This window comes from Aquarana catesbeiana, linkage group LG01 (genome assembly GCF_042186555.1).
Source record: "Aquarana catesbeiana isolate 2022-GZ linkage group LG01, ASM4218655v1, whole genome shotgun sequence".
Taxonomy (NCBI): domain Eukaryota; kingdom Metazoa; phylum Chordata; class Amphibia; order Anura; family Ranidae; genus Aquarana; species Aquarana catesbeiana.
Genome location: NC_133324.1, coordinates 728,697,814 through 728,721,212, shown reverse-complemented (window position 1 = coordinate 728,721,212; position 23,399 = coordinate 728,697,814). Strand labels below are relative to the sequence as shown.

The 23,399-nt window shown below is 42.2% G+C and overlaps 1 protein-coding gene across 1 annotated transcript in view; it reads left to right on the top strand.

The window, feature by feature from the left end:
• OTUD4 (OTU deubiquitinase 4) overlaps positions 1-23,399 on the top strand; it is a gene marked incomplete in the record, with an annotated part of 176,835 nt that overhangs the window by 126,695 nt on the left and 26,741 nt on the right. Inside the window, 5 exon segments of the mRNA XM_073604542.1 lie at positions 3,128-3,252; positions 3,342-3,510; positions 14,748-14,910; positions 21,821-21,929; positions 22,107-22,156. Coding sequence (XP_073460643.1) covers positions 3,128-3,252; positions 3,342-3,510; positions 14,748-14,910; positions 21,821-21,929; positions 22,107-22,156 — 616 coding nt within the window.

Here is a 23,399-nt window from a genome sequence, read left to right as displayed (position 1 = left end):
CCCAATAAAAATCAGATTGCCGCCATTACTAGTAAATAAACTAATCATAAAAATACTATGTCTCCTATTTTGTAGACACTATAACTAAAATATTTATTATAGCACAAAGTAAAAGATATTTTTTTTTTCAAAGTTGACGCTCTTTTGTAGCGCAAAAAATAAAAAACCCAGAGGCGATCAAATGCCACCAAAAGAAAGCCATTTGTGGGGGAAAAAAAAGGGCATCAATTTTGTTTGGGTACAGCATCGGACAACAGCGCAATTGTCAGTGAAAGCGACGCAATACAGTATCGCAAAAAATGGCCTGGTTATTGAGCAGCCAAATGTTCCGGGCAAGAAGGATACCACCAGATGCAAGTCTTTTTGACCCATTTCTTTGATTAATGTAGACATCAAGATCCTGGTGAAATTTTTGCCCAATTGGATTAACAAGGTGATCACGTATCTGGTGGGTAGTGACCAGGAAGATTTTATTCCAGATAGGTCTACTAGGATGAACATTTGTAGACTGTTTCATAACCTTAAAGTGTTACTAAACCTATAACAGTAAAATCAGTCTGTATATGCAGTAAAGCATGCTTGTTATACTCACTGCAGAACCTATGGGGTTAATCCTCCTGCATTGTGCAAAAAGGCTGTTTGATCCTGTCTTCTCTGATCATCATCATCTTCCACTGATTCTAGGGGACAAGCTGCACATGCTCAGTTTGGTGTGTATTTATAGAGTGTTTGTTTTTTTTTTTTTTTTCCCTTGGGAGAGAGCATGTGATCAGCACAGGGCAAATCAGCACTGTCCAAACAGAGGGTAAGGGGTCCTGCATTCTCATATGACAATCCTGGGAGAATGAAAACTCCTCCTACAAGCTTTAACCGGGCACTTATAGAAGTCACAAGACTGATCTAACTGCTGAAAAAGGGTATTTAGCAGTTTATATTCACTAAAATAATTGCTTTTCCATGTTCGGTGTACTGTGGGAGGCCAGATTTAGTGAATGCAGGGTCCTGGGTTTAGTAACAGTTTAAATATCCACATGCCCAGGAGAGTGAGTTTCTCTGGACACTTTTAAAAATTCTGATCTTGTTGAATGACCCATTTAATACATACAAGGATACAGCATTATTACGCGACTCTTTTTAGGTAAGGTCTGTTTCACTTTTTAAGACTGTCCGTTTCATAGCTGGTCACGTAACTGATAACTCAGGAATTGCTCTGATCTGTTCCCAGTCCTTAACGGGGACTTAAGCTGTCATTGACAGCTTATGTTTGAGTATTGGCATCCCTGCAAATGTTTTGCTGTTGACTCTGAATGGGAGGACATTTATTAAGCTATCCTTTAATGTGAAGCATCTTGCTCTTGATTCCAGGTTGGAAGCATTTCATTTTATCAAATGTGCTCTATAGAAACCAAATACTCATACTTTCTGAACAAAGAACCAATTCACTCTCTTGCAGACGTTGGGATGGGACTGTGAGTAGAAAATGGTTGGTAGTCCAGAAACAGGCTTGGTGGCCCAAACTGACCATTCAGAAAGCACCACACTTCTCACTCATGCATAGTGGGGAGCTGGCTGTGAAGCATTACGGTCAGTTAGCTTCCCACGGTCAAGATGGTGGTGCCGGGGACCCAAACACCTGTATAGTTGTGTTTTCTTTTGTTTGTTTTTTTGGTTCAACCTTGCTTTTATTAAAGTTTTATATCATACTGTATGTTGCATATACAAGGAATACAGAAAATACAAAAGTGGTACTTTTTAAATTATCCACAAGTGGTAGAATGTACATATCAAAAAATATTGCTTTGGTACTTTACTGTTGATACAAGACAGACGGTATAATGTGAAAGTACAGCCCTCTCAGGTCGCCTAGGAAGTAGCTAGGAGGTGGGCGGGCCAATCAAATTGGTTAAACATCATAAAACCATTGAAAAGTAATACTATTCTGTCATAGTGAATGCAGGGTCCTGGGTTATTAACACTATCTGGTCTCCAACAGTGCACAGAACCTGAAAATGAAACAATTTTAGTAAATTTAAACTGCTAATTACCTTTTCTCATCAGCAGTAGATAGCAGTCTTATGACTTCTATCAGTGTCTGGTTAAAGCTTGTAGGAGGAGTTTTCTCTCCCAAAGAAAAAAAAAACCTCTCTAGCAATGCACACGAAACTGAGCATGTGCAGCCTCACTCCAAAGGCTCTGTACTATCCAGAGTCAGTGGAAGAAGAGGATCTGTACATACAGGATCAAACAGCCCTTTTACACAATGCAGATTAACCCCTTAGGTTCCACAGTCGGTATAACAAGCATGCTTTATTGCATATACAGACTGATTTTATTGTTGTGGGTTAGTAATACTTTAAGTGCGACCATTAATAGAAACCGGGTAGTCTAATATGCAAAACTAGCGTCCGGTAGTGGTTAGCGAGGTCACAGGGAATATACCATTTCAACGGAAAGTAAAAAAAAAAAAAAAAAAAAAAAAAAAAAAGAAGCTAGCTAGGGTTTAAGCCTAAAGGAAGAGGGGTTGCAATTGGTCGCAGGTTGGGGAGTGTCGTCCTTTATCCAATTCTGAAATGCAGAGGAATAACGACCAAGAGGTCCAAGTTATTTTGAATTGCTCGTCCCTGTCGTTTTCCTGCACCAGCAAGTGTTCCAGGACCTGTATGGAATAGAGTTATGGTGGCTTTCCAATAGCGGGGTATAACTGTTCTGGCTGCATAAACCTAAATCTTCACTTTTTAAGTATGGGTTAACCCAAACTGGACACACCACACAACCATGACATCACGTTGGCAATTCTATTTGCTTTTGTTGATGGTCTTTTTTTTCTGTTGGCAATTGATGGAGGTATTGCTTGGAAAATTCTTCCAAAACTTCAATTTTTGTTAGATAAATGACAGAGGTTTTGAGGCGAGTGTCTCACACAGTAGTTATGTACAGTTTTCTGCAGCTAACAAAAACTATTTTGGGTTACTTGAAGTATATCTTTCTAAATTATTTTTACCATTGGGGTTCAGAATTGTGAAAATGTGTTCACATAATTTAAAGTATCCGTGTGTGTGTGTGTGTGTGTGTGTGTATATATATAATTTGTTTAACATATTTTTTTAACATATTTTTTTTTATCTAGAAAAGTTGTTCCACTGAAAAACCTTAAACCAGTCCCATTGACTGTCAGCAATAAAGATGGCTGGAGCACTGTTGCTGGGAAGAAGTTAAAAAAGTCTTGTATGAGTGGCCCGGTGGTACAGTTCGGTAAATAACATTTTTATGGTGCTTTATGTAAATCTTTAGGTGGAGGTCTGTGTTTTGCATGAAAAATTGATTCTTTCTCTTATTGGCAGAGAAGGATAGCAGAGGACAAAAGAGTTTAGCTAAACCGCATAAGACTCAATCTGTACCTTCTCCGCGTCTGCAACAAACCTCTGGAAACAAGCAGCATGGACTTCCTGCAGATCAGACTGTCCTGAATGAGAATAAAGTGCAGAGCAAGACTCCAAAAGTGCCTGGAAGGCAAGCTTTTACATTTTATATAATGGAGGAAAATGCAATTTTAAATTTCTTTTGCAAAAGGAAATTTTGGTATTATCACAGTCCAGATAATAACCTGATTCCCTATTGGTGGCAGGTTACTTTTGTCTTACCATCAGGGTGGTGAAGGAGCCTGGGAGTCTAGTCAACCCACATTTGAGTGCTTCCAGCAGCCTTGCGGCTAAGCCCTGTGGCTAAGCCTGTGTTTGCCCATTGCTTTGATGGATGTTAGGTTCAGAGACGCAAGATGTTTTTCCTGTAGATGTTAAGGAGATTTCTCCCTTGTTTGTGTTCTGTTTGTCTGCAGTCCCTGGTGTATTGTATTTTTTTCACCCCTCTGTAGTTTCAGTTTATGAATATGAAATTGAAGGTCACAAAGTAATTCACTTTTAGGTCATACTGTTGCCCACAGTAGGCCAGCCCAGCATAAACCCCTTCCACTAATAGGATGCCTCAGCTTTTTGATAGTTTCCTAGGAGGTTGGACATCTTTACTTCAACTCTGCCCTGGCTAACTTAAAAGGGTTGTAAACCCTTGGTTTTTCACCTTAATGCATTCTATGCATTAAGGTGAAAACCATCATGTGCTGCAGCTGCCCCCCTTTTACTTACAGCATCTCACAAAAGTGAGTACACCCCTCACATGTTTGTAAATAATTTATTATATCTTTTCATGTGACAACACTGAAGAAATTACACTTTGCTACAATGTAAAGTAGTGAGTGTACAGCTTGTATAACAGTGTAAATTTGATGTCCCCTCCAAAGAAAAACTCAACACACAGCCATTAATGTCTAAACCGCTGGTAACAAAAGTGAGTACACCCCTAAGTGAAAATGTCCAAATTGGGCCCAAAGTGTCAATATTTTGTGTGGCCACCATTATTTTGCACCACTGCCTTAACCCTCTTGGGCATGGAGTTCACCAGAGCTTCACAGGTTGCCACTGGAGTCCTCTTCCGCTCCTACATCACTGAGCTGGTGGATGTTAGAGACATTGCGCTCCTCCTCCACCTTCCGTTTGAGGATGCCCCACAGATGCTCAATAGGGTTTAGGTCTGGAGATGTGCTTGGCCAGTCCATCACCTTTACATTCTTTAGCAAGGCAGTGGTCATCTTGGAGGTGTGTGTTGGGGTTGTTATGTTGGAATACTGCCCTGCGGCCCAGTCTCCGAAGGGAGGAGGATCATGCTCTGCTTGTGCATGTTGGCATTCATGGTTCCCTTAATGAACTGTAGCTCCCCAGTGCGGGCAGCACTCATGCAGCCCCAGACCATGACGCTCCTACCACCATGCTTGACTGTAGACAAGACACACTTGTCTTTGTACTCCTCACCTAGTTGCTGCCACACACGCTTGACATCATCTGAACCAAACAAGTTTCTTTGTCTCATCAGACCAAAGGACATGGTTCCAGTAGTCCACGTCCTTAGTCTGCTTGTCTTCAGCAAACTGTTTGCGGGCTTTGTGCATCACCTTTAGAAGATGCTTCCTTGCAGACCAATTTGATGCAGTGTGCGGCATATGGTTTGAGCACTGACAGGCTGACCCCCACCCCCCACCCCTTCAACCTCTGCAGCAATGCTGGCAGCATTCATACATCTATTTCCCAATGACAACCTCTGGATATGACGCTGAGCACGTGCACTCAACTTGTTTGGTCAACCATGGCGAGGCCTGTTCTGAGTGGAACCTGTCCTGTTAAACTGCTGTATGGTCTTAGCCACCATTCTGCAGCTCAGTTTCAGGGTCTTGGCACTCTCCTTATAGCCTAGGCCATCTTTATGTAGAGCAACCATTCTCTTTTTCCGATTTTCATAGTTCTTTGCCATGAGATGCCATATTGCATATCCAGTGACCAGTATGAGAGAGTGAGGGCGATAACACCAAATTTAACAAATTGCTCCTCATTTCAAATTTACACTGTTATACAAGCTGTACACTCACTACTTTACATTGTAGCAAAGTGTCATTTCTTCAGTGTTGTCACATGAAAAGATATAATAAAATATTTACAAAAATGTGAGGGCTGTACTCACTTTTGTGAGATACTGTACCTGAACCCAGTCTTTCCAGGGGCGGGGACGAGCACACCAGCTCCAGCTGGTGTCTCGGGACCTGATTGGATAGATTGATAGCAGCGCAGCTCCCGCTGCTGTCAATCAAATCCAATGGCACGGGAGCCGGGTGGGTGGTGCCGAGTCCTGCTGTCTGTCAATAGATGCAGCAGCAGGGCATGGAAGAATGCCTGTACTAGTACCCCGAGGGAGAGCAGCTGAACGGGGCACTCAAATAGGAGGAGCCAGGAGCGCTGCTGAAGGACCCCAGAAGAGGAGGATCAGGGTCACTCTGTGCAAAACCAACTGCACAGAGGAGGTAAGTATAACATGTTTGTGTGTTTTTTTTTTTTTGTTTTTTTTTTTTAACTGAACCTCTAATTACTCTTTAACTTTGCTAGAATCAGATTTATCTTCAACATTGTTTCTTTAAACTAGCCCTTCTCTACATCACTGCTAAAGCTTGGTCTTTTTGATTGCAGCTTGACTTTTGCAGTGCCATGTAGGCATCCTGCTGAACTGGACATTACTGGGCTAGCATAGAAGTGACTTTCAAATGCTGCGTTTTGCGTAAGACTCTTTCCAGATTATGTTCTGGTAACAAGTTAGCTGCGGAGCATATATTCCAAATCCACTTGCTTTCTATTTACACAGTTTACATATGTTTGCGTAACTTATGTATGCATTCGCAGTTCCACTGGGGGATGGGGGTTTTAAAATGTCTTTAATTTTTTTTTTTTTTTAATAAACTTTATTGCTATCACAAGGAATGAAAAACATCCCTTGTGGTAGCAATAAGCATGACAGGTCCTCTTTATGGAGAGCTCTACGGTCTATTAGACCACCAGATCTCTTCTCTGCCCTGAAAGCATCTGATCAAACTGAGAAAGCCCATCGCCGGCTGAAAATGTTTATATCGTGATGCTGCTTCAACCCGAGCAGGTATGGGTGTGTCCTAAGGGCTTGAAGTGGTTATATTCCTGCTTTCCACTGGTTCCTACATTAGAGGTTATTGCTGAGGTACTGAGTGCTGACTTCATCATTGGGTGGAGTGTGTGTGTTCAGAACTCTGCTTCCCACCAGAATCCTTTCACTGCTGCCCCTGCATTGCAAAGAGCCACATGATGGACCTCCCACTCTGGTCTGTTCCTGCTGTCGCCCTACAGTGACAGTGGTTACCTCTACCCATCTGACCCTCACCTGCTATCAGATGTTTGGTTTTTGGAAGTACCTGAAGCCTTGACTTGTACCATGAGCCTTACATTGCTAAACTGCCACATGGTGTCATGACTTAGTGGTGACCATCCTACTGTACCAGCTTCCCCCAGCTCACACACTATTTACAGCTCCAGTGCTGCTTGTAATGCACACATTGATTTGGACGACAGCCTTGAATCATGCAGCCTTCTGATCCTAGAGTCTAGCTCATCATCTGAGCCATCTCTAGCTCTGTCAGAAATGGCCAGCTCTTCTGCCCTCCCTTCTACAGTCTTTACAACCATCATGTACGACTTTATAGCCCGATGCCAGTTATTTGATAATTTTGACCGCAAAGGCCACAAGCTTGATTTTGAGTCACTCCAGTCCTTATGGAAAGAGCATGCCTCTGAGGAGTCGCCATCTTTTATTACTTACAAATTTAGGCCCTGTTCACACTGGCATTAAAAGAGGAGTTTGCCTCAAACGCCTAGTAAAGCAGACTGCAATTGCTAATATGGAAAGCACGCAGTGCTGTTTACATTACGAAGACACAAAATGTTTGCATTGCGTCGTGTTGCCGCGCTTCAAATATGAAGCTTAATGTGGAGTTTGGAAGGAGTTGATGCATCTCTGCTCCTTCAATTCAAGTCTATGGTAACGTGCCGGCAAATGTTTGCAGTGCGTTTTTAGATGTGTTTACCGTGCATTAGGCCTGGTTCACAACAACCAAAAAATTGACATCTGTGGTGCTTTTTAATGCATGTCAAAAGTGCACAGGGAGTTTTCAGGGAGTTTTTCACACCCGCCAAACATGTATTAATGTGTGTTGGTTCAGTCAAGTATTTTGACTTTTTTTTTTTTTTTTTTTTTTTTGAGCAAATGTAAACAAGGCCTTAAAGAGGCAATTTTGTCTCTTATTGATGTGGTGCATACCACTCTGAAAGTAGAGGATCAGCCTGTTGCCTCTTCCAGTGCTATTCCCAGTCTTGGGTCCTTTTAACTCCCCTAAGACTACGACTACAAAGGTGGTCCCAGTGAACCTGCTTATTAGCCTTGTATCTTCTTTTTTTTTTTTTTTCTCTCAGAGGACTATTAAAGTGCTCTGCCCCCACTGTGGATCCAGCAATGTCCCGCCTTAACAAAACGACCACCATCCTGATGGAGGACACACCAGACTTTAAGGACACAAGCAGTTGGGAGCCCTCTCTAGAGCTCAGTTCTCACCTGCAGATTCTGCTCCCTATCTGGACTTGGCTGTGTCTTTTTTTTTCTTTTGCCAGACTGGTCAAAGTTCATTAGAAGAGATCCTGTAATTACTGCAGTTGATCAATTGATTGTGGAACCTCTGCGGCAAATGATTGTTGCTTTAACTTGATTCTAATTTGATCCCAAAACGCCCAGATGTGAACAGGGACCTAACACCATAGCTTGATTTGGCTGCTCAGCGTGCACTTGTACTGAGCACCCAAGTGCTTCCATGTGCAAGGGTAACCTGAAGGGGCCGGTGCCTCATTTACTCGCTCAGCAGATGTGCTTCTGCTGAGTATTAGAGCCTTACACTCCCCTCTTCTGACACTCATCCAATCAGTTCTTGTCACACTGCATGGTCTCTCCCCTCCCTGCTAGTCCACAAGTGCGGTGCTAGAGACCGGCAGGGAAGTGAGTTGGAGATAAAAAGTGCAATGTTTAAACCATTAAAAATTTAAGCCGCCATAAAGCCCCTTTCGTTTTTAAAAGCCCCAGACATTCCTAACAGCACCTCTGCTTAATAAAAAAAAACCCTTCGTTTTTTATTTATTTTTTTTTTTATTGAATTGGGGCAAGTAGATTATCAGGACGGACAAGTAGATTGGGACCCCAATTTAGTACCTTGGGCAAGTAGGTTTTTTTTTTTTTTTTAATTAAATTTACACACCCGGTTTCATTCGGACAATGGCATGTCAATGATGTACATCCGCCATCAGGGATTAGTCAGAAGTCTCATTGTGGTAAAAAAGAGCGCTAATCTTGTCCTGGGTAGAAGTTCACGTTCCAGCCTTGTCCGCCATTTACATCCTAGGTTTGGCAGGTCAATCTTCTCAGACAACCTGGAGCTCCTGCCTTCTAGGTTTTAACAACCTACCGTGTTTCCCCGAACATAAGACCTACCACGGAAATAAGCCCTAGTTTAAAATGCTTGTAAAATCCTATAATCCACTCTATTACAGTAATGTACAATGTGTGTTTCTATAATATAATCGTGCCAAATTCCTCTGGTACAGCGGCACTCAGCTGACCTCCCAGCTGTCAGCGGGGGCTCTCGCCCCACCCTGCAGTGCTCGGAGCAGGGAAGAGAGCTCCAGCGGGTCACAGAAGCACTGAGCGGCGCTATAACGAAGGTATTTGGCACAATTCTATTTCAGAAACTCACACATTGTACATTATATACTACTGTAATAGTAGATTATAGGATTTTACAACATTTTAACTCTGTTCACACTGGGGATTCCTGACATGGTAAGACCTTCCCCGAAAATAAGCCCTACTGTGTCCTTTTGTTGCCAAAATTATAATAAGACCCGGGCTTATTTTTTTGGAAACGCGGTAAACAGACCTGTCTCCAGTTATTTGGATCCTATAGTCAAAGCTACATGGGATTGGTTTTCCCTGATCTATGCTTTTCCTCACCTGCTTTACAGAATCAAGAAGGGAGGGCATTCTGGTGATTCTCATTGCTCTAGTTTGCGCAGGCTGATATGGTACACAAACATGGTAGGACTACTGGCAGATGCTTCTTGGGCTATTTCATATCATCTGTATTTTCTTCATCTCAATGACCAATTTGCCACATTGCTGCAGTGTCGCTGGCTTTAATGGCATTGCTGTTGAAACCCAGGTTCTGAGACATGTACATATCTGAATCAATAATTCCTGCAATTTTAAAAGCTTTGAAGTTTATTTTTCACAAGTTCTCTTGTTGGACACGAAAAGGCAGCGTTCACTTGGTGTCTCGGGAATTCTACCCTAGGAAATTCTCAGTGGGATGAATCTTCTCCTTCCTACAGTTGGGTCTGGACCAGTGTTTGGCTGTCAGCAATATCAAATGTTAGGTTTGTAAGGAACCTCCTTCTTGACAAAGTATATTTTCTGCCTTTTACCTCACCGAATTCCACTTTCCAGCTCCAGTTCACCAAAAAGAAATGTCTTTCTATTGTCTAGATGTGGTGCTGTCTGTGAGTGTGTCTCTTTCAGCCATTACTTTTAGAAAGACAGATTCCCTTTGTCAACCCAAGGTATCCCCATAATATTGCACCAGCTTCTTGTGCCACCACTTCTAAGCAGGTCATCATTCAGCATAGCCTCAAAGGTCATCTTCTACCCCTTCTTGTCATGGTGCACTCCACTAAATCTGTGACTTGCTTCTAGAGCTTTTTGGTATCAAGTAACTGTTTCCCAGATTTGCATAGCTTTTTTATTTGGTCCTTTGTTCACTTGTTCTCTAATTTCTAAGTGACTCTTCAGACCTTTTATGATGCCAGCTTTGGGAATAAGCTGTACCCAGGCGGCTCTCTGAGATGCAGACAGTCCCCAGTTTGCTTGCCTTGTTGCCCGCCCATCCTTCAGTTGGCCTGCTTTGTGGATGTCACAAAACTGAATGGCTTCCTGTGTACCTCAGTAGACAAAGAAAAATCACTGTAAAGTCCTTTTCTTTGAGTCCATTATAGGACATAGGTCCTACCCCTCTGGATCATACCCTTGGTAGTACTTATTATTATTATTATACAGGATTTATATAGCGCCAACAGTTTACGCAGCACTTTACAACATTAGGGAGGACAGTGCAAGTTCAATACAGGAGGAATCAGAGGGCCCTGCTCGTTAGAGCTTACAATCTAGAAGGGAGGGTCAAGTTATACAAAAGGGTAATAGCTGTGGGGTATGAGCTAATGGAGAAAATAGTGCAGTTGTTAGATGGAGGCAGGATAGGCTTCTTTGAAGAGGAAAGTTTTCAGGGATCGCCTAAAAGTGGATAAATTTGGAGACAGTCTGACAGATTAGGGTAGGGAATTCCAGAGGATGGGCGAGGCTCGGGAGAAGTCCTGGAGGCGGCTATGGAAGGAGGTGATGAGGGAGCTAGAGAGCATGAGGTCCTGGGAGGAACGGAGAGGGCGATTAGGTTGGTATTTTGAGACTAGGCTAGTGATGTAGCTGGGGGCAGAGTTGTGGATGGCTTTGTAACTTCTTGTTAGTATTTTGAATTGAATTCGTTGGGCGAGTGGCAGCCAATGGAGGGATTGGCAGAGAGGGGTAGCAGACACTGAGCGGTTTGTAAGTTGGATGAGTCTGGAAGCAGCATTCATGATGGACTAAAGGGGGGATAGTCTATTTAAAGGTAAGCCAATGAGGAGGGAGTTGCAGTAGTCGAGGCGAGAGATAACCAGGGAGTGAATCAGGAGCTTTGTGGTTTCATTGGTTAGAAAGGGACGTAGTTTAGAGATGTTGCGGAGGTTGAGGCGGCAAGCTTTGGAAAGTGATTGGATGTGGGGCCGAAAGGAGAGTTAAGAATCCAGGATAACACCTAGTACCCTGACATGTGGGGACGGGTGGATGGTTGTGCCATTGCTCTTGACAGACAAGTCAGGGGAAGAGGCACGTGGGGGAGAAAATATTATAAGCTCGGTTTTGGACAAGTTGAGTTTGAGGAAGTGGTGTGACATCCATACAGATATGTCGGTTAGTAAGTTAGTGATGCGTGAGCAGACTGATGGAGTGAGTTGAGGGGTGGATAGATAGATTTGTGTGTCATCAGCATAGAAATGATATTGAAAGCCGTGAGAGGCTATCAGCTGACCCAGGGAAGAGGTGTAGATTGAAAATAAGAGGTCCAAGAACAGAACCTTGGGGGACCCCGACAGAGAAGGGAAGAGGAGTGGAGGAAGTAGAATTGTAAGTGACACTGAAGGTGCGTTGGGATAGGTAGGATGAGAGCCACTGAAGAGCGCAGTCACGGACACCGAGGGAGTAAAGTTTTTTTGAGGAGGAGGGGGTGGTCAACCGTGTCAAAGGCAGCTGAAAGATCCAGAAGTAGGAGTACAGAATAGTGTCCGTTGGTTTTTGCACTTAGTAGGTCTTTTGTAAGTTTTAAAAGAGCAGTGTCTGTGGAGTGTTGAGGGCGAAATCCAGATTGAAGGGGATCAAGAAGGTTGTTTTTAATGAGGTGGTCACTCGATTGGTTGTAAACCAGGCGTTCAAGGAGTTTAGAGGAAAAGGGGAGCAAGGAGATAGGGCGTAGGTGGTTAAGATTGCTAGGGTCCAAGGACGGCTTTTTAAGTATGGGGGTGACTAGTGCATGTTTTAGAGCATTGGGGAAGATGCCAGAGGTGAGGGAGAGATTGAAGATGTGGGTTAGAGAGTGTAGGATGGAGTCAGAGGGCGACCGTAGCATATGAGAGGGAATAGGGTCCAGGGGACAAGTGGTTAGGTGGGCGATAGAAAGGAGTTTAGCAACTTCGTCTGTAGTAGCAGATTTGAATAGGGGGAGGGTCAGTTGTACCTGTTGACATGGGGTCTTAGCTGGGGGAGATACCTGTAGAGTGGAGATTTCATCGCCAATTGTATCAGTCTGGTTTTTGAAGTGATTGGCGATCTCCTGGGCAGTGAGTGAGTCAGTGGGTGGAAGCGGTGGAGGACAAAGTAGAGAGTTGAAGGTAGAGAAGAGTTTACGGGGACTAGATGAGAAGGTGTTAAGAGCTGTAAAATAGGTTTGCTTGGCAGTGTGAAGGAAAGAATAGTATTTTTGGAGGGCAGATTTGTATTGGTTGAAGTCTTTGAGAGACTTAGTCTTGTGCCACAGACGCTCAAGAGCGCGTCTACGTCTTTTGAGAATTTTAGTGTCCTCTGTTTGCCAGGGTTGTAGGGGTCGAGCCTTGATTCTGCGTGTAGTGAGGGGAGCGAGCTTGTCCAGGGTGGAGGACAGGGATTTATTGTAGATGGACGTGGCTTGGTTGGGGTGTTAATACAACACTGAGGCATACTGGTAGTAGGAAGGTAGGCCAGGCATATTTTGCCTTGTCATGCGATGGGAGTGTAGTTGCTACAATACTGATTTATACTGATGGTAGGAAGGGTTTTCTTGGGCCGGCCTCCGGGTTTCTTTTTCTCCCAAAACTGTAGCGGCTATACCGAGTGAATGATTTCCTGTGTTCCTCTGGACTACAAGAAAAGGATTTTATGGAGTATATGCTATAGCCTATATTTGTACTTGCTGTAAGATCCTTTTCTTGAAGTCAGCTGGGAGGCACAGCTTCCTACCCTTTTTGATTTATGTTGCCACTCTTGTTTTGTACGGCTTGTTGCAACTGAGCAGAATGGTTGGAGGAGGGATTTTTGGCCCCTGGGGAGGGAGGGGGTGTTGGTTGGTGTTAGGTTGTGCCTAGTGTCCTGCAGACAGCAGTACAACCTACAGTTCATTATTATGAATTGATGCTCCAACACTTCATCTTCTATGAATAATGGGAAGTAACCCTTCTACAGAAATAATATTCATATGTTTAATTTTGAAATTGATGGCAGAAGCAAGTCTCAAAAAAGTTGGGACAGTTATAGAAAAAAAAAAAAAAGAAATGAATAAAGCTGGCAAAGTAAATTGTCCTAACAAGGCACAGCTGAAAGCAAATTTTGCAGCTAATTAGGTTATTCAGAAACAGGTCAGTAATCTGGGTATAAAATAGCATCTTAGAGAGCGTCACTATGTCACAAAAGCTTAGATGGCCAGAGGTTCACCAATCGGTGATAAGTTGCATCTAAAAATTTTCGAACAATTTCTTTCGAACAAGTCTTTAAATCATCCTAATTTGCAAAAGATCAATGGATTCCAAGAAACTGGTGAAATCTCTGTGCACAAGGGACAAGGTCAAAACGCAATATTGGATGCCCATGATTTTTGGGCCCTCTGATTGCACTGCAATAAAAGCAGGCACGGTTCTGTAATGGGATATTACTGCATGAGCTGACAAATTTCCAAAAATTACTATCTCTGAACACACTTGCAAAAATGCAAGTAAAGGCTCTATCACGGAAAGAAGCCATATCTGAGCATGCTCTAGATATGCTATTGTCTTCTTTGGGCTAAAGCTAATTTAAAATGGGTCTATTGCAAAGTGTAAAACTGTTTTTTGATCAGACAAATTTAAAATGACATTCTTTTTGGCAATTATGGGTCCTGCGTCCTTAGGAGAGGGACTTTCCGGCTTGTTATCAGCGCTCAATTCAAAAGCCTGCATCTCTAACGGTTCTGGGGGTGCATTAGTGCGTATGGAATTAGCAGCTTGCACATCTGCAAAGGCACCATCAATGCTCCAAGATGTTTTAGAGCAGCATAAGCTTCCATCCAGATGTCTTTTCCAGGGAAGGCCTTACATATTTCAGCGGGACAATGCTAAACTGCATTCTGCCTCTGACAACAGTATCGCTTCATAGTAGAGGGGACCAGGTGCATAACTGGCCTGCCTACAGTCCAGGCCTTTCCACCAAAACAAAAGACACGAAGACCCTGGACTGTTGAGCAGTTAGATTTCTATATCAGGCAAGAATGGGACAACATTCCTCTCCCAAAACTCCAGTAACTGGTCCCCTCAGTTCCCAGACATTTACAGGGTCTTTTTAAAAGAGAGAATGCTACACCATGGTAAATATGGCCCTGTCCCAACTTTTTTGAGACCTGTTGCTGCCATCAATTTCAAAATGACCTTATTTTATTTCCTTAAATGTTATATTTTCTCAGTTTAAACATTTTGACAGGTTTTTACATTTACTATTGTGAATAAAATATGGGTTTGAAATTGCATTCTGAATGCATTCAGAATCATTGCATTCTGTTTTTATGTAGATTTTACAGTGTCCCAACTTTTTTTGGAATTGGGGTTGTATTATATTTGATTCTACTTTGATTCTACTCTACATTGTTAACAGTATACTTTTCACAGAAAGCTTGATCGGGAAAGAGGTGAGGAGTCAAGCTTCCACAAAAAGGAGTGTGTCCACTTTGGTCTTACTCCAGAAGAACGAAGAGAGAAACAAGTCATTGAGGAATCTAAGTCTTTGTATGAGATGCAGAACAGGGATACAGAAGCATTCCCAACCCTTGCTGTAAGTTTTTTTTTTTTTTTTAAAGCATTTCCAAAATTTTGGACCTAATCTTTGCAACTCCATAAAGGCAAAATGTGGCGATGCCAGAACACTGCGACCGAGGCCTTTAGAAAGGCTGGTGTGGGCCATACTCACAGTAGTTGAACAGTGTAGAAGAAAGTGATCATTTTAGTGCAGGAGAGCCAGATCGGCAATAGTAGAGACTTGGCTTTCAAATGGAACTGAGACAGTCATACCTTTCCTTTTAACGAGAACAATCACTTTGGATGCCTAATCTCATGATTTATCATGCTTTCCGTATGTTTTTGCATGCATATATATTACTTGCTATTGTCACTTCATAATTCAAAATTTGAATGTATGCAAAACTAATTTAAAAAGAAATAATTGTGTAAGTGTTTTACTAAAAGATCAAAGTGCTTGTTAAATGCAACACTAGTAACAACAATGCCAGTTGAAAATAATACTTTTTTATTTTTCACGGGTTTTGTTTTGTGAACTGAAGCATCATGGATGTAAACACAAGCAATAAGAATATCCCCTCAAAGGTTTTTTTCAAAGTGATAAATGTCCTTAGGGCTCATTCACACCAAGCTTTACACCATAAAAAAAAAAATATTTCTCTCTGCCCACGAGTGACAGGCGGTGTTGTACTGTCGCCTGTAATAATCGATGACTGGCTGCAGCTATAACCTGGTAACAGCACATCCAAGCATTTACTTACATATAGCAATGGATGTGCACTCCTGGATGCGAACCGGGCTGCTCACCTGTCCCTATATGCAAGTTAACGATTGGTGTGCGGTTACCAGTGTACATACTCTAACCATGTGTGAATGGGTAATATCACAGGGAAAGGACATGCGCGCACAATCCCTTTTTTTGTTATTGTGGGGTACATGTTACACCCTATATACGGGCGTAACATAATCCAAAAGTAACAGTTGGCCTTCATCTTTGAGCACCTTCTGGTCCAGAGTTCTCATCAGCTGTCTGTATGCACTCCTGGACAGTGAGTGGGGTATATTTTTTCATTGGCTTATGACTGTCCTCAAAAACAAGGGTGGTCTTCCTGCAATTGCAGCTGAACTGCAGACTCCCTGATGTCATTTGCACTCGTGTGCAAAGCTGAGCTAGGCACAGGGGAGCATTGTACCATCTGTGATTATTAGACCCCCAATTGGAGCCTACTGTGCTTGCAGTCAATTTTGAGTCCTCCCTCAGGCTCTCATTCTTTTAACTGCCTTTCTGACAAGGTTTTTTCCTGTTATACAGGGGTCTGACTCAGCTGACATAGCTCAGCTCATTGCACCTTCTCAAAGTAGAAATAAGGAACAATGCCCCTTTTTCCTGGTGCAGTCTGAGGCAAAGAAGTTGGATGTATTTGGTTTTGTAGGAGAACACCAGGAAGAATCACTGTCAGATGCCAATTTCTTTCCTTCGCTGGAGGAAAAGTTCCAGTCCTCAGTTTTGCCATAACAAAAGGATACCGTTTTTTGATAAGGAAGTTCCCTAAACCTTACTTTTGGAACAGAACACTGCTTCTTCCTCTAGCATAGTGTCTGGTCTCTGCTCCCAACCCAAACACTCCACCAAAGCATTTTTTCATCATGTTTTATTTAATGGTTTTATTTTCAAAGACTGGAAACATCCAGACAAGTATTTTCTTGCTCCTAATTGTTTTATGGCACTCTCTGCCTTTGCTGCTTTTGTGCAAATTTGGGAACCTTGTATAACTGGTGCAGGAGGCAGAATCAAAAGGTTACAAAATAGTTAAACCTTTGTCTTCTGCCTTGATTCTTAGCTTTGCCTTACGTCTTACCTTGGCTTAGAATTTCTCAGCATACAGTGCTTTGACCCAGAGGAATTGCCTCTGTCAGGTGTTCTGGGACATATGCCTGCGTTGTATGTGGATTTGGCCTCCACTTCAACCATGGAATTTTAAATTGTATATTGTCGATTTACAAAGACCCCCATTCTAACCAATTTAAGATGTTTTGGCATTTGGTGTCTTGTAAGGTTGGCCTTTTTTGTGCCCATCAATTTAGCCAGAAGAGTTTTCTGAGTTGTTAGCATTCTCCTGTGGGGAGCCCTATGCGATCTCACTCGAAGGCCGGACTGTTTCACTCCCGTCTAGGCCATTTTTCATTTTTTAGCCCTGTCACACTTTGACAATTACTGTACCCAAATTTATTTTATAGAATTTTTTTTTAGACCAATAGTGCTTTCTTTTGGTGGTATTTAACCACTTGCTTACTGGGCACTTAAACCCCCCTCCTGCCCAGACCAATTTTCAGCTTTCAGCGCTGACGCACTTTGAATGACAATTGCGCGGTCATACAACACTGTACCCAAATTAAATTTTTATCATTTTTTCCCACAAATAGAGCTTTCTTATGGTGGTATTTAATCACAGCTGTTTTTTTTAATTTTTTGCTAAACAAACAAAAAAAGATTGAAAATTTTGAAAAAAAAAAAATCATGTTTCATAGTTTGTTATAAAATTTTGCAAACAGGTAATTTTTCTCCTTCATTGATATGCGCTGATAGGCGGCACTGTTGGGCACTGATAGGCTGCACTCATGGGCACGGTTAGGCGCAGTTAAGGCGGCACAGATGGGCGCAGTTAAGGCGGCACGGATGGGTGCAGTTAAGGCGGCACGGATGGGCGCAGTTAAGGCACCACAGATGGGCGGCACTGTGGGCGCTGGTGGGCACTGGTAGGTGGCACTGCTGCCTATTGCTAGGTGTCGCTGGCAGGGGGCACAGATTATCGCGGTGATCGGGACTGATGTCCCTCTCATGGCCGCCGGTGATCGGCTTTTTTTTCCTCCTCATGCTGTCAACACGAGGAGAAAAAATAGCCGATTACCGGCTCTGTTTACATCACATGATCAGCTGTCATTGGGACCGACCCCTTACTCTGATCTGTGATCAGGCGAGTCTCATAGACTCGCTGGTCACCGAGCGCGCCGTGCGCACCCTGCAGGGTGCGCGCAGGCCGCTCGTGCACGGGACGACGTCAATAGACGTCGTCCCGGCAATGTAGGTCCGCGATGTTGCCATCATTTAGCAATGGCGCGGATCTGAAGAGGTTAATCACCTCTGGGTTTTCTACTATATAAAGGTAAAAAAAGAGAACATTTTTTTTTTTCTACAAAACTTTCATTCTGTTAACACTTTTTTTTGTTTTGTGTTGGAATTTTTAAAAAGAAATTTGAATAATTTGGGTTTTTTTTCACAAAGTTGTCATTTTAACAAGTTCTTTCTCACACTCAGCATAGGGAAGCGTAGAATTACATTCAGCTGCTTGAGTATAAGAATACCACGTGAGACTTTTTCATAGTCCAGATGCAGAGAGGGGCCCAAAATCCAAGGAGCACCTTTTGAGCTTTCAAGGAGCATAAATTACGTGTCTAATTTCCTGACTACCTATTCTTGAGTCCCTGAAGTGCCAAGACAGAAGAAAAACCCACAAAATTAGCACATTTTGGAGAACAAACACCCCAAAGTTGTTTCTGAAAGGCATAACTAGTCTTTTCAAAATGTCAGTTTGTGTCCAGTTTTTTTTTTTTTTTTTCAACATGGGAAAAAAGATTTTTTTTTTTTTCTTTTTTCTGCACAAAGTTGCTAAGATTTCTAACACACAGCAATGCCATGCTTGGAATTATACCTCAAAACATAATCTGCTACTCCTCCCAAGTATAGCAATGCCATATGTGGAAGACATTTTCACAGCCCAACCACTTAGAGAGGCCCAAAATCTAAGGTACACCTTTGTAGGAATGCTAGAGGTGACAATAGATTCCCTGATCCACTTGTGTAGAGGTGACCATTACAGTACATTGGTTTTGATACAATTGGTTGTCTATACAATGTCCTGTATATAATCATTCCAGACAGTGGAAGTCCACTTGTGGTGTCGCCATACTTGGGAGGAGTAGCAGAATGTGATTTGAGATGTAATTCTAAGTATGCCTATGCTGTGTGAAAAATACCTTCTTAAAGTGGTTGTATAGTGTTTTTTGTAACTTTTACCTACAGGTAAGCTTATAATAAGGCTTACCTGTAGGTAAAAAAAAATCTCCTAAACCTGTACGGTTTAGGAGATATTCCCCTCGCTATGTACCGCTGACTGCAGCGGCGCATGCGCACAGGGGATTCTCGGCTGAAGGCCCGGCAACTGCCGGACCTTGCCGGGTAAGAAATCTCCCGCGCGCATGCGCGGGAGTGATGACATCGCGGCTCCAGCCACTCACAGCGCTGGAACCGCGATACCCTGAAGACACGCCGAGGCAACATGACAGCTCCCTCGGCGTGGACCAGGTAAGATACCGACGCCTCGTTCTAAGGTAAGTATTTCATAATGAGCTAGTATGCGGTGCATACTAGCTCATTATGCCTTTTGCTTTACAGAGGTAAAAAAAAAAAAAAAAAATTGTGGGTATACATCCGCTTTAAACTGACAACTTTGTGTAAATAAAATTTTCATTTTCATTACGCATCTTCTGAAAAAATTAAAGTAAGAAGACTCACTATGCCTCTTAGAAAATACCTTGGACTGTTTGCTTTCCAAAATGTAGTAATTTTGTGGGTGTTTCCACTGTCCTGGTGCTCCAGGGCCTCCAAATATGTGATGGGTAGTCAGAAAATTTAGACCTGTAATTCATGTTCCTTGAAAGCCCAAAGGTGTTCTTTGATTTTGGGCCTCTCTATAGGCTGTGAAACAGTCTCACACATGTGGTATCCCTATACTTGGGAGGCATAGCGGAATGCGTTTTGGGGTGTAATTCGAAGTATGCCTATGCTGTATGTGAGTAATAACTTGTTAAAATTGCTACTTTGTGGAAGAAAGCTTTTATTGAATTTCTTAATCTTCCAAAAATAGGTGACAAAATTACGACGTCAAAAACCATGTCTCTAAATACCTGACCATAAAACCCTTTTCTGGAAGTCTGTTGAACACAGCTCCCTCCCCTTGTAAGCTGCTATTCTCTTTATGCTACACATCTAGCGATACAAAAATAAAATTTTTCATAAAATTTACCACTTACTCAAAACCCCAAGGTAGCTTTTGTTTCTGTGAGTTGTGTCCAGATGAAACTTAAATGGGCACAGGCACAGGATGACCTCAGCTGACTCAACAGGTCGAGAGCATTTTTTTTTTATCGTTTTACAGTTAAAAAGCTAAAAATGAAATACAGATGTAGCCCTGAGGCTCCATGTACACGGGACGCAGAGGCAAAGTCCTCTGAACGTTTTTTTTGAAAGCTTGAAACCGGCGTTTGGAAACTCCCGTTTAGCCGCGTTTGCATGCCGCGTTTAGCTGCGTTTGCGTCTAGAAGCGTTTAGTAAGGATAATATAAGACCCTCCCCAAGCTCAAAAGATGTTTTATTTAACTATTCCAGCCATTTTGTGAGACCAGAGTGAGTAGCAGCAGCAGAGAGAGCAGCAGTGTCCTTGTATTTGTCCCCATTTCTGTGCTTTTTTTTTTTTTTTTTTTTTTTTTTTTTTTACAATGGATCCCATAATGAGCATAAATGAGGAAATGCTCCTGACGTTGCTTTTGATGAGGCACGACCGATGCCGAAAATTGCGTGCGAGGACCAGAGTCCGTTGCTACTGAACCCATCCATTGATTACGCAGCGCATGTCAGTAGGATATTTTACCAACATGTACAAACAGCTGAGTACCTACCCCGATTTTTTTTTTTTTTTTTTTTTTTTTTTTTTTCATTTTACACGCATGTCCATTGCCTCATTTGACATTCTACTAGAAAAAGTTCGGCCCAGTCTGACACGCTTGGACACGAACATGAGGAAGAGGGTGCCACCAGAGGAATGTCTGTTGGTGACTATCAAATTTCATGAAACTATGTTTGATCACGTAGGTGATCAGGCTCAATGGCGGGGTCATCTTTTTTCATATCTAACAACATATGGGTCAAATTACAATTATACTTTGTAAAACAAATTTGCTAGTGGTGTATTGGATTGGATCAAGGGCTCTATATGGTCTATGAATCATAGCAAGTAATTACCAGTTTTTAAACTTTTTTTTTTTTTTTTTTTTTTATGTTTTCTCATCATTTTCCATCCTTTTTTAGTGTTTTAATGTCCAAACAATTGGGTACCTTTTTTGAAAACGCAACTAAACGCCGGTACTGCGTTTAGTCGCGTTTGGCGTCTAAAACGTGAATCTACGGCATCTGAACTCATTTTGCAACTGCCTAAAAATGACTGTAAGGCCCCTTTCACACTGGGGAGGTGGGGGCGTCGGCGGTAAAATGCCGCTATTTTTAGTGGCGTTTTAGCGGCGGTACTCGGCCGCTAGTGGGGCTAGCGGCCGAAAAAGGGATAAAACCGCCCGCAAAGATTTCAATGGGCAGGAATGGTGAATACACCGCTCCTAAGATGCTGTTTGCAGGAGTTTTTTTTTCTCTCCTGCCAGCGCACCGCTCCAGTGTGAAAGCCCTCAGGCTTTTGCACTGGTTACACAGCAGCGGCAGTTTCAGGTTGGTTTGCAGGCGCTGTTTTTAGCGCAATAGTGCCCGCAAACCGCCCCAGTGTGAAAGGGGCCTAAACTTAACTGTGTACATGGTCACATAAGATAACTTTGAATGAGTTCAGGGGCAGTTGAAAAAAGTGTCAAACTGCCTCTGAACGTGCATTTAGCAGCAGCAGTGTACATAGGGCCTAACACATGAAAGCATCCTAATATTGCACTGATATAGGAGCTTACAATGTGTACATATTAGCTGACCTCCTCCCAATTTCAAGAAATGCCAGATTTGTCTATAGCTAATGATTAGCAATCCAAGCATCTTTGTCATTAGAAACTATATAAAAGTTGGGAAAGTTTTTTTTTTTTTCTTCCCATCCTTTATAAATTATTTGATCTGTTTTCAGGCGTCTTTAGTTGATGCCACTGCTACAAGTTCTGATGTGAAAAAGAGCCTGATGGTAAATAGAGAGAAGAGTGCCAAGAGAAAATCAGAAGATGACCAGAAGACTAAAGGTGAATCTAATACTATGGATGATTCCTTCATGTTTTTTTACTGATTGGGTCTAATATTGCCTTTTCTTATTGAAAGTAATTCATTATTCATTTGGTTTTTTTTAGTTTTAGACTTGGCGACTTGCAATATTTTTGCAGCTGCTTGTTAGTAATTTGTGGTTTTTACTTTTAATTAAGCTTCCAAACTGGCTCAACCTGCAACAGTGGATGATCAGAAAACATGTGAGGTGGGTTATAAATAAATAAGAATATGTGTTTATAACTGTAGAGCAATATTATGAATAAGTGTAGTCAAACAATCTAAAGAAAGGAAAAAGTTGAAGTAACCCTGTCATTAAGATCCCCAACCCTGTCATTAGGATCCCCTTGCAAAGTGGTTCTTGTTACTGGTTCACACTTCACTACCTGGATGTACACCCAGAAGTGTCAGATACCTGCAGCAACCAGAGATCTGCAACACTGGGTCACTGGCAATGCAAGTATAATGTTTCTTTTATAAACTGGCTTTAGTTTACCTTGGGGATCTTATTAACCATTTAACGACCGCCTCCTGTAGATTTACTGCTACAGGGCGGCCACTAGGTGCAGAATCATGTACATATATGTGATTCTGCATTTTCGGGTAGGGAGCACGTGGGCCGACTGGTGATCGGCTCTGAGCTTCACTGAACGCAGCTCTGTGAATTTAAACACCAAAACACTAAACTAAATTGGAGCTGTGTTTTGTGACAGGAGATCTCGTTTGTTAATTTCCTGCTAACCAGGGAATAAAAGCAATTGGATTCCCGGTAAAAGCAGCATGCAGTACACACATTTAACCCTTTGGTCGCCCTAGATGTTAACCCCTTCCTGCCCTGTGTAACTAGTACAGTGACAGTGCATATTTTTTTTTAGCACTGATGTCAACGGCTGTCCCGCCTAGCCTCCCGTTAATGTCAGATTGCTCGCCGCACTATCACAGTCCCATTTGAAGTCATTGATTTCCACTATTACTAGTATAAAAGTGGTTTTCACACAAACCAATATACATTTATTGGGAATTTTTTTTTACCAAAGACTTGCAGCAGAATTTTTATTCAGAAATTTTATTTATTTTTTTTCAAAATTGTCAGCCTTTTTTCATTTATATAATAAAAAGCCCAGAGATGATCAAGTACTACCAAAAGAAAGCTCTATTTGTGTGAAAAAAATTATATAAACTTAGTTTGGGTACAGCATTGCATGCCCATCTGATTGTCAGATAAATTAGCACAGTGCTGAATAGCAAAAAATGACCTGGTCATGGGAGGTAAAACCTTTCGGAGCTGAAGTGGTTAACAGGGTCGTGCTCTTGTTAGACTTTGGCGTGAGCAATATATATTTGTTCACAGTAGTGCTGAAGTACTCAAATGGTGATAAGTTTGTGACCAGCATTGCAAAGCCACCCACAGAAGCCTGCCCCATCCAGCTGTTTTTTTGTAATATACAGGA